Raw genomic sequence first — 15,897 nt, 5'->3', positions numbered from 1 at the left:
TTTCTTACGACGTTTTCTTTAGATAGAAAGAAACAAATATATGTAAATTGTATACGCTCGATACAAGTACTCTATAGGTTTATTCCTCTGAGGGCTAGCGCTGCCACAAGCTTCGGGGTTTCCCCTCGATGAATGTAGAATTAAACTCTCCGTTGTTTTGACGGAGTAGGATAGATATATTTTATGTATGGTGCGTGTGAGAAAGACGATGATATAGTATAGAATTCGTAAACAAAGCGATTGTAGCGTACTGCGTACTTCTTCGATAGACAGTTCGACACCGAATTTAACCCTTCTTGATTTAACCCCTTCATCCCGCTGTCAAAGTCAAACTATTGTAGATCTGGATGACATCGCATGCGTAATTTCTAAAATGGCGACCAGAAATTGCCTTTGGTCTTGTAATTTCTTATGTTTTTTATTCTATAAATTTATTTTATTAATCAATTTTAGTTCTTTTATTTAAATTTAAAACGTAATCGACAAAAAACGAAACGTAGTATAATTTATGATTAAGTAGTATAATTTTTACTTCCATAGACAATAATTTTCGGAGGGTCTGAATCCAACACTGATGAGTGTGTTCTGTGGTGTCAATGTCAAACATGTTATGACTTGAGAGCTCACTTGAAAGTTACAAAATTTGAATTTTTCAAAATATTGTAATCGCGGACAACTTTATTCAAAGTGAATTTTGATCGAATGTATAAAAATGAGCTTAAAACGAAATTCTCAAAATAAAAATGAACAGTCTATAAGTCAATATAAAAAGCGTAAAGATAATAAAAGTTACTTGGAAACCGTTTTAGAAGAGAGCGGTCTGATTTTGTCATCGCCTCCAGAAAAATGTATTGCTTCGCAGGAAACTGTACATATCATACGCAACATAAAGAAGAATCTTCAAAAACATATTAACTATCCATGTAACGTATCAGAATTTTTTACTGACCTACAGAAAGATTGTAATGATTTAAATGTATTCAAGCATTACTTATATCCTAATATTGTAAGAACTTCTTCTGAAAACGGTGAACTTGTAATAAATGATAGTGTAATTAAGATTCTCTTGAATATTCCCATTTTACAAGTGAAACTTATTGATCACATCTTTGAGAAAGCAATCGATTTAGCTGCAGATTCTAAATGTGGACCATGGATTCAAATGATATTGAAAAGTTTCTCTACTTTAGATAACTTAATAGATAGTGAGAAAATATCCACAAATCTTATTAACTTGCTAGACATTGCATCAGAAAAGATGGTTCGACTTGAAATTATTACTGCTATACCAGATATAATTGGAGATCAGGAACATGACAATATTGCTACAGAAATGAGCAGAATTTTATCAGAAGACCATGATCTTATTCCTGCAATATTAGACTGCTTATCATACCTTTGTTTATCTGATGATCAATATGAACAATTGCAAAGGAAAACTCTAAGTATTTTGACTGGCTTATCAAAGTGTAACTATTTTGCCAACTTTGTAAAATTTTTACTTATACCTGGCCGTATGACGGAGAGTCAATACATAGAAGTTACTTTTAATTTGAGAAATGCACTAGGTTGGTCTACATCTATTGCAAAGCCCCAAGATATTGCATCTAGCCAAGTACTTACTGCCACTGCAGTAAGAAACAGCATTGTTTCATCAAAAAGTATAGCAATTGCATGGATGAAAGTTGTATCAAATTGTAAAGATAGTAATGATCACAAGCCTATTGATTTTATAATCTTGTTGATTTTATATTCAACTTCAGAAGAGAGACAGAAGCAAGTGGAATTGCTGCTGAATAAGCATATTAAATTAAATATTCTAAAGGATGAATTGATAGATGATGCATTTGATAAGTTTAAGCCTATATTGGAAGTTAATTTAAGATATCTCATAAACCTTTCAAATTGTCTTTTAAAAACAAAATCAAACCCAGTGATACAGACTTTTGCAACACATATTTACACTTTAATGTTTTCAAAACTGGAAGAATGTAGACAGACAATAGTTGCGGAACTTCTGCAATTGGGTTTGGATTGTAAACAGAGTATGATGAACATTTTGTTAATTCTAAATAATGTTGCATTAAAAGATGTAACTATACTTAAACCACAATGCATACAAATGCTGACTCTGTTAGATAGAATGGATGACATGAGCTTACCAGAATTAAGGGCTACCATGAACTTACTCTGTTGCCTTGCATATACTTGTGAAAATTCTGTGATTAGAGATGACATTCATATGATTATAAGAAAAGAATTGGGTAGTTCAAATCCTACAATAAAATTGCAAGGTGTTATTTCTGGAATACATGCAGTTAAATACTTAATGGCAACCAAAAGTGATGATGAGCAAAGCTTAGAATTATCAGATGATGTCAGCTATAGTTCTGTACACCACTTAGCTGATGGCAACTTGAGAGAAGCAGCTCAAATTATAGAGCTCATAAGTAGAAGTACAAGGCAGTTCCCTGATATGATTGTTTTTTTCTATGATGAACTCTGCAAGGTGGTTCAACCTGCTAATGATATGAATAGAAATTTCTTAGCATGGCTAACTGATGCTGTGACCAATGATTTACAACAAAATTTTATAGTAGACAATCTAGAAAATAATAGAATTGGAGAAATTAAACTGACCATGCAACATTGCCTAAATTCTGATAGTGAAATTGAAGAGACAATTGCAATAAATATTGGTGGATTAGTTTTACAACAAAGAGATGATGTGAATATTTGTCTTTTGCCACCCTTATTTCAACTTGTTCAAACTTTACATTTAAGACACCATCAGGGCAATCTATCAAGTATTGATGCACTACTTGGCTGCCCAATTATAATGCCAGTTTTTGACATTGATTTGTTAGATGATATGGATAGTCAAAATATTCAAATTCAACTCGATTGTTTGTATTATTGTGTAAATTGGATAAGAGAGCTTATTAACGCCTTTGCATCTCAAAATGATCCTGCACTTAAGCCTAAAATATTTGTAAGAATAACACAAGCTCAACAGTTAGAAGATTTGATTGGGAAAATTCTTATTTCAACTAATATAACATATAATTTCCCTAATAATTCATTCAGTTTGAATGATAGGGAACAAGGAGATAAAAGACAAATTAAAAGCAATAAAAATAGTAAGGTAAAATCGCAAAAAACAGTTAATCAAGATGAAACTATTCTTCCTGAAACTGGAAGAACCCAAGTAAGCCAAAATAATAAGCCATTCAAAAATAATATTGAATTAATAAGTAACGTCAATTTCAGACCACTAAGTTTTGGTATCATCAATGTAGTCAAAAATGATTTGACCGAAGGTGATGATATTAAAGACGATGATGCGGAAATAACGATTTGCGTCCTTAAATATGTTTTAAAAAACGTTTGCGTCAATATTGAACCAGTTTTGATTTCCAAAATAAAACAGCAAACCTTTTTATCAAAACGTAATAACAGTGATGTATATGATAAGGCTAAAGCGGAAGAATATGCAAAGAGCACAAGCACAATTCTGCCAAATATCGTAAATCATTTAAAATGTATTGCATCTTACTTAGATGCTCATACCACAGCAGATACTCAAAATGATAGTGGATTTATGTATACGTCGAAGATGATTGATTTTGTTATTTGCTTGGAATATATCTTTAATATGTGTACGGTATATTTTAAATGGATGGGATTTAAACATAGTAATATTCCGTTATTGAAAACGTCATTACGAACTTTTGTTACTGTGGAGCACGAAAATACAGTCTCTCTGAAAGATTTATTATTACTGGTTACTAAGTTTTTACAAAAACATGAGAAATACTGTCTTCAACTTTCAACTGCTGTTTCGTTAATAGAATTTCTTAAAGCCCTGCAAGAGTATTCCACTAATTCTACCATTTTGAAGATTTTAAGAGAGACTGCGGAAAATTTCTTGTCCAAGGAATGGAAAACTCCCGATGGAGTTTTAGAGAGGGGTTTATTATTTAATCAAAGTATTGATAGTCTAGCAAAAGTATTTTTAATTAACAATGAACTGTTAGAACTTAAAAAGATAACAATTTCTCTAACAAGAGATATAGAGTATTTAACGAGCCGCAACAGCGCGTTACCTTGTTATAAAAGTATAAATAAAGCAAACTTTGCCATTTTTTATAGAAACTTGGGTACTGCTCTGAATAAATTAACAAAAGATCGATTAAATGATGGCCTGACAAATTCGGAACATTTAGGATTATGGAAAGATGTAACATTTATTCTTAAGTGTATGGCGGATATAGCGAAAACTTTAGACAATAGAAATAATCTATCGGCCTTTTTTAAGAAATCTTTGCCTATGATAAAATTATTCTTGTCACACGGAATACCAATACTTGAAATACAATTTAAAAACGAGACACAAGAAGTTCTAGAAATATTAAAAACTCTACAACAATCAACAAGATTTCTTCAGTCGCTGTGTTGTCATTCTCGGTTAAAGAAAGATTCTGCATTAATGGGCAAAGTCCCTTACGTGAGACAAATGCTCGAAACGTTAATATATAAAGTTAAAGCGGCATTAACTGCGAATAATTGTTCTGAAGCTTTTTGGATGGGTAATCTTAAAAACAAGAATATTCACGGTGAAGTTATAGCAACTCAACAAAGCGTTGAAAGTGAAGAGTCTGTTGAAGACTGTGATGAACAATTACCTGAAGACGAAGATAGTGATGATACAGATGATGAAATGCTTAATCCTGATTCTAAAAGTTTAAGCGATATTGTATAATGTTAATAAATTCATATGAAACGTTCTTATTTATTTATTTGTTATTAAAATCCAAAATATTCGTACTTGAGAAAGAATTTTAGTGTGGTCGATTATTATAGATAGGACACCACGAAGAAAATCTGTGCGACAAGCGCGGCGGCGCGGGGCGGTTAGTGAGTCATACACTTTGAAGATATTCTGCCTCATAATACTTATAAATCAATGAAACAAAAAAAAATTGTTTTGAGACGATTGACTCTAACAAGTGTTCCTGGTACAAAATATAGTATAGTAGCGATGGCCTCTCTACTCTGTAGTACGTAGTACCTCAATGACCTAATTATTTAAATTGTATACGTATCGGTGTCCCTTCGTCCAGCATACTCACCATGGAATCCTGATATTTCATGAATGTCAAAAAACTGTTCTGAAATAGTGCCCAAAGGAAAAAAATAGTGCTCTTGTACTTGCGAAGTTATAGCCATAGTTCGATGAGTATGCTGGACGAAGGTTTCGCCCAGCATACTCACCTCCGTCCGGAGAATCTGTATACGCTTCAAACATAATTCATACTCCAAAAAATAGTTCCCAAATAGTGCCAAACGGTGCCCAAAAAGAAAAAACAGTGCTCGAATAACTTCGGAGTTACAGGCTTCGTTCAGTGAGTATGCTGGGCGTAGGTTCTACGCCCAGCATACTCACCTCAGTGCGCGAATATCGAACGAGCTATAGGTACAATTTACGTCTCAAAAAATTGTGCTTGAAATAGTGCCCAATATCAGTCCAATTTTTGCTTGACTTTTGACTTAGAAAACCATTAAATTTTAATGTAAACTTCTACATACTAACGTAAAATGGGGTACAGTCGTCGACACATGTTTTTGGACAAAAATATTAAACTTTATAAATTGAAATATACTTACTGATTTGGGTGCAGCTCCTATATTGATTACGTACTAGATACACAATTTTATATAGGTAAATAATGACATCACCAACACATTGTTTGGTTTTGCAACCCACTATGTAGTCAAACTCAAAAGCCGGCGTTATTATAATGATGTGCGACGAAGTAAACAAACAAAGAAACTGAGAAGCGCTTGTTCGTTTCGATTGCTTTGTGACACAAAATGGACCCTTATCACCTTCAAAATACAGATCAGTCTTGTCTAATAATCGTAAGATGTTAGGGCAACGCCATCTAGTATTTAAACATAAACATATTCATTTGCGTCGCGGGCGCCGCGCGTCGTAAGCCCCATACCTATTGACCGTACGTGCATCCATTACTGCCACACTATATTGAACTTTATCACATGAGGAATACAGGTCAATTCCGACGTTGTGGTACCGTCCTTGATCCGGAAAATGATTATTTTGAATAATTATTTTGTCAGTTGTAATACAGTAAGCATTAATAACCGCAACTTTATTTTTCATGCATGATTTACTTCATTTGATATCTTAATCCTTCAAGCGCCGTGATCTAGACAAAATATATAAAATCATTGTTCCTAGCTACCGGGGTCCCATGCGACGCGCGAAGGCTTAATCATATTATTATAAAGTATTATTAAAATAATGTGTAATTAATAATATTGCGATTCTAAAGTAAATACTCCCTTACATAGACAATTAATAATTTACACAAGACAAAAATTGTTAGAAAGAAAGTTAATAAATAATAATATTGTATTCGACTGTACTCAATGTAATGTATGTAGAAGTTTACAATCAAATTTAATGGTTTTCTAGGTCAAAAGTCAAACAAACTTGGACTGATATTGGGCACTATTTCAAGCACAATTTTTTGAGACGTAAATTGTACCTATAGCTCGTTCGATATTCGCGCACTGAGGTGAGTATGCTGGGCGTAGAACCTACGCCCAGCATACTCACTGAACGAAGCTTGTAACTCCGAAGTTATTCGAGCACTGTTTTTTCTTTTTGGGCACCGTTTGGCACTATTTGGGAACTATTTTTTGAAGTATGAATTATGTTTGAAGCGTATACAGATTCTCCGGACGGAGGTGAGTATGCTGGGCGAAACCTTCGTCCAGCATACTCATCGAACTATGGCTATAACTTCGCAAGTACAAGAGCACTATTTTTTTCCTTTGGGCACTATTTAGCACTATTTCAGAACAGTTTTTTGATATTCATGAAATATCAGGATTCCATGGTGAGTATGCTGGACGAAGGGACACACGTATCGTACTATGCACTGTTCAGTATTCAGCTAACAAAATAGGTATGTTAAACTAAAACCTTTCTAGAGAATCCATTGAATAAAAATTACAGAAAATAGTTGCGGTTTTCGATAATCATGAACAGACGTGGATTTTTTTATAATCCATAGTAAATATTCATAATAACAGTATGTACTTTATCTCTTCATGGAAAAGTAAAGAATTGAATACTTACCACAGTGCAACTAATACAGAAAAGAACAATAACATTAAGGTTATAAATAAAAATACATAATTGATGGTTATGTCACATTTATTATAAGATACTTAGTACAATCTCTGGGGTGGTCCCATAGTTGACTTCATGTGGAGCGACCTCACATTCTGCCAGTGCTTTTTGAGCAGAGAAACTAAGAAGTTGATAGACAAATGGACGTTTTGTGCGAGCTCATCAGCACTCATGTCAACGTGACCAACCGCTACGGAAAGACAAAGTACCTGTAAACAAAACAATCAATATTAAATACGTACAAAAACACAAATTGTTGATATTCACATTTTATTTTTTTTCGGAATGGAACTTCATTAAGAATAAATATTTGTACATATAAAGGAAAAGCTGAGTAAGATTTCTGAATTAAGCTTTGTTTTGATAATGTAACAATCAGTAATGCAATTGATAAGGAATAAAAAAAGACGGGTTGCACTCCGGGAGTGCCGGCAGAAGTGAAAACTTGATTTAACATTGAGCATGTTGATATTTTGGAATGGTATCCGTCTTAAGGTGGGTATCGACTTCGCGCTCCAAGAGGTCGAACATAGGCGCGCGCTCCAGCCGCGTGAAATGGATACCAGTTTGGAACGCGCGCCAAAATGTTCGTTGGAGCGGTCGAACGCGGAGCGGTCCGTTCCGTCGGGTGTCGGTTTTTTACCGCGCATCAAACGTGGCGCGCGCGCCAATGGAGACGGGTTTGTCGTATTTTTTGTGTTTGTTGCGCTCCGAGTAATAATTATTATGGATAACCAAAGTTGCCGTAAATTAATTCAGCTATATGATACGAAAGAAGTTTTGTGGAACAGTAAAATTTCTTCGTATCATAATAAATCGCTTAGAGATCTTCTCTGAGCGATTTATTGGTTGGAGAGAAATCAGTAGTGAAATGGGAGTCCCTGTGCCGGATTTAAAGAAAAAAATGCTACTGCTGCTTACGAGCACGACTAGCTTCCATGATGAACGGTCAAACACTGGAACAGTTGCCACGCGCGCCAGGCGCGCTTAGTTGATATACTTCAATTATTTGGAACGCGCTCCGCGGAACGCACTCTCGGCGCGGTCATTCATGGCGCGCGCGCCAGGAGCGCGAAGTCGATACCCAGCTTTACGCTTTTTCGATCAGGTCACGTGTCCTGACACGAGTTTAAGATTTTATACCCATTACAGAAAAAGTGCTTAACGCCGCTAAAGAATTTTCACTTCAACAAAATTGAAATTTTACAAAATTCTAAAAAACGTTTACTAAGCAAATCAGGCCTTAAATATATTTTAAAGTATATTAACAAAATTAATATATTACCTTCTTCATCTGGAACTTGATGGTGGCCTTAACCTCATCAATCTTCTGCGTCATGGACTCCTGGTGAGAGAGGAGACCAGGGAACTTGCCGGCCTTGTTCAGACCAGGACCCAAGAGACGCGGGATCTGTTTGATGAGAGACTCTGATGCAAGGAAGGCATCGTACCTGCAAAATGAATTGTATGTTTAATTTGACATATTTAAAGAAAGCATTTATGTTTAACAAACTGCCGCCTAGACAAGTGGCTTTCTATTAGCGTAAAGTCTAATAGAATAGATTATGAATGTATGAGATTGACATAATCAAACGTCAATCTCATACATTCATAATCTATTCTATTGAACTTTACGCTAATAGAAAGCCCCACTGGGATAGAAATTATAGGAAATGTATCATAATGTTAACATGAAGTCTCAGGAACTAAATGGAGCAATATAATTATCTCTTTCTTACAAAAATATCACTATTTTTTTTACAAATATTTAAAAACCAACTTACTTCTTTGCTAGTTTCTTGACAAGCTTCTTGTTCTTGTTAAGCTTTTTCAAAGCCTCGGCATCCATGCAGGGTACACTGAGGGTCTTCGCCTCGTCACAATGTTGCTGGTCACCCAACACACACACTTGCATCTTTGGCCTGGGAATGTACTTTAGCCTGCAAATAAATACACGTTTTAGCTTTTGAGATTGTGAGAAGAACAGATATTCCTCTTCAAATTATTTCAGGTAAAGTTTATCATCAATATCAGATAATACATGCAATTAATTTTTTATTCATCATATAAATAAAAGGAGTTTCTTTTTCAAAATATCCAGAATGAAGAACCTTTTAAATCGTAACATTAGGGACATTCGTCGCCTACATGGTTGTAAAGCATTAAACAAATTTTCTACTAAAACTAGCAATTAATAATCTTACCCAAATAAATATACTGGATATCAATATAAATCGGTTAGCCGAAGCTAGCCTACCCATTATTTAAAGACTCTGGGCAAAGTCCCGTCAGATAACTGACTCCCTGGTCCAGGGCAAATTTTGTGGCTATTATTATTAAATTTAATCAATTTAAAGATACATCATTTGTATCATTAAATTCTTTAACGATAAATGAAACTAGGAAACCACAAAAGTCCCCCTTTCAGGTAAACATACTTGACGGTGCCGGAGAAACGCTTGTCCTTCTGTGGGTCATAGTTCTTCAGACCGATTTGGAGCTCAACAGTCTCCAAAAAGTTACGCTTCTTGTCTTTGGAGGATTGTAAAACGGCATTTACGCACTCGTAAAGGGTATCACGGGATACCTTCGACCTGAAAAGTACACGTTTTATTCAATACTGTGTTATAAATTTTCGGAAATACATTCATAGCGATATAGATTGGAATTTAATACAAATGCCGATAATTCTTTAAAGATATTTAAATGTATGATCACAGAGATTTTTACAAGTTACTCACATTTTGGCTAGATTAACCTCCGCCTTCAACTAACGCGATACATAAAAAGAATGAAAGATTCGATCTTTCTCAATATCTGTCAATTGTGGAATTGTGTCTGTCAAGTGTCATTTTGAATTCTAACTTTACTGGAGACAAGTCTTTTGGGATTGACCAACTCAATATTTATTATATTTATTATTTAAATAACAAATAAACTTAGAACAAAGTCGCATATTTATTATTTTTGCGTACAACATCAAGAATTAAAGTATTTGGAGAAGCTGGTTGAGGATGTCTGGGATGTGTTTTGTACCATGATGTTGAAGTCAATGCAGGATCATGCAAAAACCAACCATACTGAAACGTACATAAACGAAAAATTAAAATATTTATTTCGTATGACAAAATATACTGTAAATGTCTACCAAGTTTTAAATAACCTCAATAGAAGTCACTGGCGGTAATCTGTACATTTCAGCTGGTCCGACAGGTTTAATAACTCCTTTTCGTTTCATCTTTTTAAATCGAATGGACGATCCGTAAGCAAATCCATTTACTCTCCCAATGTAACAATCTATTACTTTTATGGCATCCAGATCTGGACACTGAAATTTTAATTTTACAAAAGATATTTAACCAAGTTCTAAATTTAGTTAGAAAAAATAGCTTAACACTATAAACTATTATTCTAAAGCTTTAAAGGTACCATAAAATAGTTAAAAATTTTATTTTAGTAAAACCTAGTACCTGTCCTTTCGAATTCAGATTTAATTTAATATTTTCTATTATTTGATCTGCTTGTTCTTTTGTAGCCGGTTCGATGTAATCATCCCTCATTGTATCTCTAATGTAGTTTTGCGGTCCAAATAGTGTATGGCCAAAAAATTCCATCGCTTAATGATATAATAAGTAATGAAACTCTTCAAAATTGAATTTTGTGATTTTATTAATGACTTTAGTGAGTTGAAGATAATTTTATTTATGTCAAAGACATGGACATCGACAATGTTACAATGTTCGTAATTTGATTGTATTTAAAATAGCCGTTTCCAAGAAGGGCTATGGATTGCTTAGAGGGTGGGTTCAGTTAAGTTGAGTTGCTGGTTTAGGTCAGGCTCCGTCCACTCGCGATCGGCCACTGATAGACTTTTAGAAAAGTTTATACAAAACAGCTAGCAATTCTAAGATGCTAATTAATTTTTTTTTTTTTTTTTTACTCTAGATAGGGAAGCGCTTGACCACAATCTCGCCTGATGGAAAGCTAGATGCGGTCTAAGATGGTACGCGCTTCCCTAGTAGGTACCGGTTCACTCTTCGCTTGAAGACCCCCATATTGTACTCGTCGGGGAACACAGATTCAGGAAGCGCGTTAATTAATTGTAATTTATAATTACCTAATAAATTTCTGTATCTCTTCTAACATTTCCATTGTCGTCACTCCATCTTGTAGCATGGCGTCCTACGCTCCCTTTTTTTTATTTGCTTTCCGCCCACGTTTTCGAAAAGAAAAACCCCCCTTTCCCGTGGGATTTCCGGGATAAAACCTATCCAATGTGTTAATCCAATGTGTGCTAAATTTCCTTGAAATCGGTTGAGTAGTATTTGAGTGAAAGAGTAGCAAACATATATATTGTACATACATATTCACATACACATACATCCATCCTCACGTGATCCTCACAAACTATCGCATTTATAATATTAGTAAGAATAATAGGAAAGCATAGGAAGGATAGGATAGGATCAATGATATTCACATAATATCACAGATGCATCACCTCAGAGCAATAAACCTATCCTCTGAGTGCATCACAGAATAGGACTATCTTATTTTTTTTGTTTACATTTACAGCACAGATTTACAGCAAGCGTGTCCACAGCCAATTTACAGCACTGTTAAATGACTGTTAGAATATGTTCTGTGCGTTTGACACTGACAGCTGTGTAATGTGTTTGACATGGTTTGACAGTGACAGAAAATAGGTAATTTCTAATTTGCTTCGGTTTTATTTTTAAGGCTCTAACTCTAATTTTGTAATTAAAAGCTTTCTTTGATACATATTCGTACAATCTATGTAATATATTTAACACCAGAGAACACTAACAATCTCGTTATTTCTAGATGGTCATAATTTGCTTTTAAACATCTCGCAATAATACATAGGTATGTATAAAATACATAATTAACCTTGTAGATATCAGCTTAGTAATTTATTATCTTTTAAGTTGCACGTTATGTGAACAAACATTTTCATTTTCAGTCACGTATTTACACAGCTGCTTCCAGAATTAGTGCTTGCATGCTCTAAAAATTACTAAAATGGACATGGTAAGGCATCAGTCACTTTTCATTTAGTTGTTGTTCATGTTTTTAATAACGTCATCTTATGTGTCATACATATTCTTATGTAAATTGTATATAAATTGTATATACATTTATATTTCATGTCTTTTTTTCTATTTTAAGTTTGGTGAAGAAGACAAAAGGAAAGTTCCAGAGATGTTACAAAAAATATTGAGATATGACATACAGATAACAAAAAAGTTTGTGGAGAATGCACAAAGGGTTACTGCTCTAAGGTCACTTGCTAATCACTCCAAATTTTTAGAGGTAAACAAATAAACATCAATAAACAGTTTTTATTTTTATTGTATTGGAAGATATAAATACCTAGATATACAATTAAATATTAATGTTTACTTCTTATATTAATTATTTGATTATACAAAAAATAAATTATTGCAGCTATCATGCCATGGGATTGTGTGGCTTGCCGGCTGGCTCACATTTATTTGGCTTTTTAACAATAGTGAGCTGTATCAACTTCAAGTTAATATGTTAATAGGTATGTAAAACTTCAACCACCTGATTTAATATCAATATTATCAAGAAAAAAGGTTAATATACTCAAATGTTTTTTTTTCAGCTCTTATTTTAGATATTATCGTAATAGCAGTTACAAAAGCATTTGTTAGAAGACGTAGGCCAATACCCATGAATAAAATGATACCTGGTAACCCTGATAAGTACTCTTTTCCATCTGGACATGCAAGCCGAGCTGTTCTAATTGCATTTATATTGATGGTTGTGGATCCTATTTCTATTATATTTTATCCACCACTAGTAGCCTGGGTCACTTCAGTGGCAATATCAAGAGTTCTAGCAGAAAGACACTACTTTTTGGACATATTTGGTGGCATTGGTATTGGGATCGTAGAAGGGCTACTCATGAGTATTCTATGGCTTTCTCAAAGTTCATCAACAAGCATTTTGAATTCATTATCAGATGAAAAACGAGATGGCGGAGAATTTCATGTTTAATCTTTTGCACTTATCAATTGAATAAGTGTTAATTATACTAAATTTTTGTTTTAAATAATCATAAAAAATGTCTTGACCAAAAAAAAATCCCATTTAGTCAATAATGCAAATAAAGAATTCTAATGCATAATTATTATTAGTTTTATTGATACCCAAAATATATACACAAACAAAATGATGGAATAGTTTGACTAGGTATGTATGGATGTTTGTTACTCTTTCATGTAAATACTATTGAACCCATTACAATGAAATTTGGTATGCAGATATCTGAAGACCCAGAATAACACATTGGCTACTTTTTATCCCATCAAACAAGAGATAAGCAAATCAAACAAGAACAGGAACTATGCGGGTTTTTCTTTGATTACGTGCGCACGAAGCCGCTGGCGGAAAGATAGCATGTTAAATTCTTAGGTATATTATCTTCTTTTTTGTTTATGGCCTTCCCAATCCCAGTAGAGACGGATTCTGCCAGTGTCCAGTGTCATGCATGCACAGATTCTTATATTATAAATGAATGTATAATAACTTTGAGTTATATACTTTTGTATATTAATTAATATTATAACATTATTGTTGTGCTGTTGCTCTAATCATCAAGGATATATTTTAACGATTTCAGACAATATTATAAATGTATTGTAAAGCTTGGGTACAAAGTCAGAAGTTTTCAGTAATATATTAATAACAGGGCAAATCTATACAAATATTATAAAGAGGAAAGGTTTGATTTTTTGTTTGTTTGTTTGTTTGTATGAATTGAATAGGCTCCGAAACTACTTGGCAGATTTGAAAAATTCTTTCACTGTTGGAAAGCTACATCATTTCTGAGTGACATAGGCTAGGTTTTATCCCGGAAATCCCACGGGAACGGGAACTATGCGGGTTTTTTTTTGAAAACGCGGGCGAAGCCGCAGGCGGAAAGCTAGTTAATAATATACCCAAAAAGACTCGTATATGAACAATGAAAAAATAAATGAGAATGACAGTGACAGAATAAAACTGACATTACACCGACTTCGCTGCTGACGTGTTTACAAAAACTTGTAATAATTTGTTTCTAAATTTCAACTAAATCTTATTTTTTTCACAAATATTACATTTATTCTCAGATTGTCTTCCTTGTTTTCAAATTTAATTTATTAAGGTATAAAATATTTTGTAACAAATTAAAATACAATCACATTTTCTACTGATATGTAAATGTAGCCGGAACTTTCTAGTTTAGCTAGATAATTTTTATTTTTAGGTACAACATGAGAAAACTCAAGGGTCCAGTAAAGGAAACTGCTCGCCAAAAGCGCGAGAGGAAGCAAGAATTTGCGAAAATGCGTCAACAAATTCATACAATAGTACTTCCCACCGTCGCGGTTGTTTTCATATTGATATGTGTTTATGTTTATTTAAAGACGAGACCCTCTTCAATGCAAGTTGCCTAGATTTATTTATTACTTACTTTTATATGTATTTAAAAATATACATGCCCATATATTATTGTTATGTACATAAAGAATATTCATATTCATAATATATAATGGTTGTGAAAAAGATTGATCTTCCAGTTTATTTATTTGTTACATTCCTTAAAAACATATCAAGTGTAAATATTAGGATTTTACAATGTATTTTATTATATATGAATGATGTTGATTAATAATTAATGTATACTGACAAGTAAAGTATTTTCACAAAGTGTTTAGTGAAAATGAAAAGTGTCTTGAATCTTTGTAAATGCATACTGTAAGATTTACAAAAGTATTAACTGAAATATATAATAATTGAAACACTATGTTGTTGGGTTTTATTTGTTATATGTGTACCTTCAATACAGTGATTGATGTTTTACAAAACAGGGCTAGATGTTATTAATTCTGCAAATAAGTATTTTGCAGTTTTCTGGAAGGGGGGAAGAGGAATTGTTAAAATAAAACAAATAAAACTATAACAATAATATAATATCACAGTCTCAATTCCTTTTTATTTTGATGGTACATTTCCGTAGATTCATTATTATATTTACATTTGAAAAAGAAAAAGTATAACAATGATTACCCAAAACAAAAGTACATAATATTATGTCATACATAGTTTGTGAACATATAAAAATAATTCGTTAAAAATTAACTGATTGCCATTGTACTATGCCTGTATTATTAGCATCCTTTAGTTGTACTATATTGAGAATTCTTCTCCAAAATAAGGTTAGTTTTATTAATATAATTTATTTATTATCATCTAAAATACAATTATTAAGTATCACAACCTACCTCTGACTAAGGAATATAAAATGGGAATAAAATAATTACGATCTAATATGTAACAATTATACATATAAAACGGAATGCATACAACAATAATAAAAAAAACCCTTAACAACTTAGTTTATATTTATGAAAATATTTTAGATATAGGTATTTATAGTAGAGCCATTTTAATAGGCAACATTTGACAGTTCAACAAAATTCAACAACGTAACCTAGTAACGACGACATAGAATAAAATGATATTTCGTTTTGTTAGAACTGCACATTTGCTTAACTTTTTTCAATTACGATTACATATTTATAATAATAATGACCGATACAAGTAATTTTAGGATTTGATTTTACTGATAAACCATTCTAAAC

The 15,897-nt window shown here is 33.1% G+C and overlaps 5 protein-coding genes across 8 annotated transcripts; 3 read left to right on the top strand and 2 right to left on the bottom strand.

The window, feature by feature from the left end:
• Positions 1–604: 604 nt before the first annotated feature.
• Fancd2 (Fanconi anemia complementation group D2) lies at positions 605–4,880 on the top strand. The gene has a single exon (XM_089714772.1). The coding sequence runs from the start codon at positions 713–715 to the stop codon at positions 4,760–4,762; it is 4,050 nt and encodes a 1,349-aa protein (XP_089570898.1). The 5' UTR covers positions 605–712; the 3' UTR covers positions 4,763–4,880.
• A 2,348-nt stretch (positions 4,881–7,228) lies between these two features.
• Positions 7,229–10,078, bottom strand: RpL10Ab (ribosomal protein L10Ab). Its single transcript, XM_089714771.1, has 5 exons — positions 9,964–10,078; positions 9,661–9,816; positions 9,007–9,162; positions 8,508–8,673; positions 7,229–7,431 (listed from the first exon to the last, which is right to left on the bottom strand). Coding segments are annotated over exons 1-5 (651 nt in total). The 5' UTR covers positions 9,966–10,078; the 3' UTR covers positions 7,229–7,260.
• An 83-nt stretch (positions 10,079–10,161) lies between these two features.
• On the bottom strand, positions 10,162–10,836 carry LOC149489977 (uncharacterized). 2 transcript variants are annotated; one of them, XM_089714770.1, is made up of 3 exons: positions 10,686–10,836; positions 10,386–10,543; positions 10,162–10,302 (listed from the first exon to the last, which is right to left on the bottom strand). In XM_089714770.1, the coding sequence occupies exons 1-3, from the start codon at positions 10,834–10,836 to the stop codon at positions 10,162–10,164; spliced, it is 450 nt and encodes a 149-aa protein (XP_089570896.1). The 2 variants fall into 2 exon arrangements, with proteins under 2 accessions (XP_089570896.1, XP_089570895.1); XM_089714769.1 differs by having other exon boundaries at positions 10,386–10,550; positions 10,693–10,836.
• A 1,106-nt stretch (positions 10,837–11,942) lies between these two features.
• On the top strand, positions 11,943–13,397 carry LOC149489976 (polyisoprenoid diphosphate/phosphate phosphohydrolase PLPP6). Of its 2 annotated transcripts, XM_089714767.1 has the most exons (5): positions 11,943–12,109; positions 12,207–12,274; positions 12,413–12,556; positions 12,692–12,791; positions 12,873–13,397. In XM_089714767.1, the coding sequence occupies exons 2-5, from the start codon at positions 12,266–12,268 to the stop codon at positions 13,265–13,267; spliced, it is 648 nt and encodes a 215-aa protein (XP_089570893.1). In that variant the 5' UTR covers positions 11,943–12,109; positions 12,207–12,265; the 3' UTR covers positions 13,268–13,397. The 2 variants fall into 2 exon arrangements, with proteins under 2 accessions (XP_089570893.1, XP_089570894.1); XM_089714768.1 differs by lacking the exon at positions 12,207–12,274.
• Positions 13,398–14,246: 849 nt separating this feature from the next.
• LOC149489975 (single-pass membrane and coiled-coil domain-containing protein 4) lies at positions 14,247–15,059 on the top strand. 2 transcript variants are annotated; one of them, XM_089714831.1, is made up of 2 exons: positions 14,247–14,316; positions 14,520–15,059. In XM_089714831.1, the coding sequence occupies exon 2, from the start codon at positions 14,527–14,529 to the stop codon at positions 14,707–14,709; it is 183 nt and encodes a 60-aa protein (XP_089570957.1). In that variant the 5' UTR covers positions 14,247–14,316; positions 14,520–14,526; the 3' UTR covers positions 14,710–15,059. The 2 variants fall into 2 exon arrangements, with proteins under 2 accessions (XP_089570957.1, XP_089570956.1); XM_089714830.1 differs by having other exon boundaries at positions 14,263–14,417.
• Positions 15,060–15,897: the final 838 nt, after the last annotated feature.

This window comes from Colias philodice, chromosome 3, assembly GCF_061535455.1.
Source record: "Colias philodice isolate Cphi_HAF_F1 chromosome 3, ilColPhil1 Martin Lab GWU primary, whole genome shotgun sequence".
Taxonomy (NCBI): domain Eukaryota; kingdom Metazoa; phylum Arthropoda; class Insecta; order Lepidoptera; family Pieridae; genus Colias; species Colias philodice.
Note: the sequence above shows the minus strand (reverse complement) of the source record. Positions and strands in the feature narration are given on the sequence as shown.

Coding starts and splice junctions, on each gene's coding strand:
- Fancd2 (XM_089714772.1), top strand. CDS start 713: ATGAGCTTAAAACGAAATTCTCAAAATAAAAATGAACAGTCTATAAGT.
- RpL10Ab (XM_089714771.1), bottom strand. Junction 9,163..9,660: donor CGTTTCTCCGGCACCGTCAA/GTATGTTTACCT, acceptor ATTTATTTGCAG/GCTAAAGTACATTCCCAGGC. Junction 7,432..8,507: donor TCAAGTTCCAGATGAAGAAG/GTAATATATTAA, acceptor TTTTGTTTACAG/GTACTTTGTCTTTCCGTAGC.
- LOC149489977 (XM_089714770.1), bottom strand. CDS start 10,836: ATGGAATTTTTTGGCCATACACTATTTGGACCGCAAAACTACATTAGA. Junction 10,544..10,685: donor TTCGAAAGGACAGGTACTAG/GTTTTACTAAAA, acceptor TTCAGTGTCCAG/ATCTGGATGCCATAAAAGTA. Junction 10,303..10,385: donor CGCCAGTGACTTCTATTGAG/GTTATTTAAAAC, acceptor TGTACGTTTCAG/TATGGTTGGTTTTTGCATGA.
- LOC149489976 (XM_089714767.1), top strand. Junction 12,557..12,691: donor ATCACTCCAAATTTTTAGAG/GTAAACAAATAA, acceptor AAATTATTGCAG/CTATCATGCCATGGGATTGT. Junction 12,792..12,872: donor TCAAGTTAATATGTTAATAG/GTATGTAAAACT, acceptor TTTTTTTTTCAG/CTCTTATTTTAGATATTATC.
- LOC149489975 (XM_089714831.1), top strand. CDS start 14,527: ATGAGAAAACTCAAGGGTCCAGTAAAGGAAACTGCTCGCCAAAAGCGC.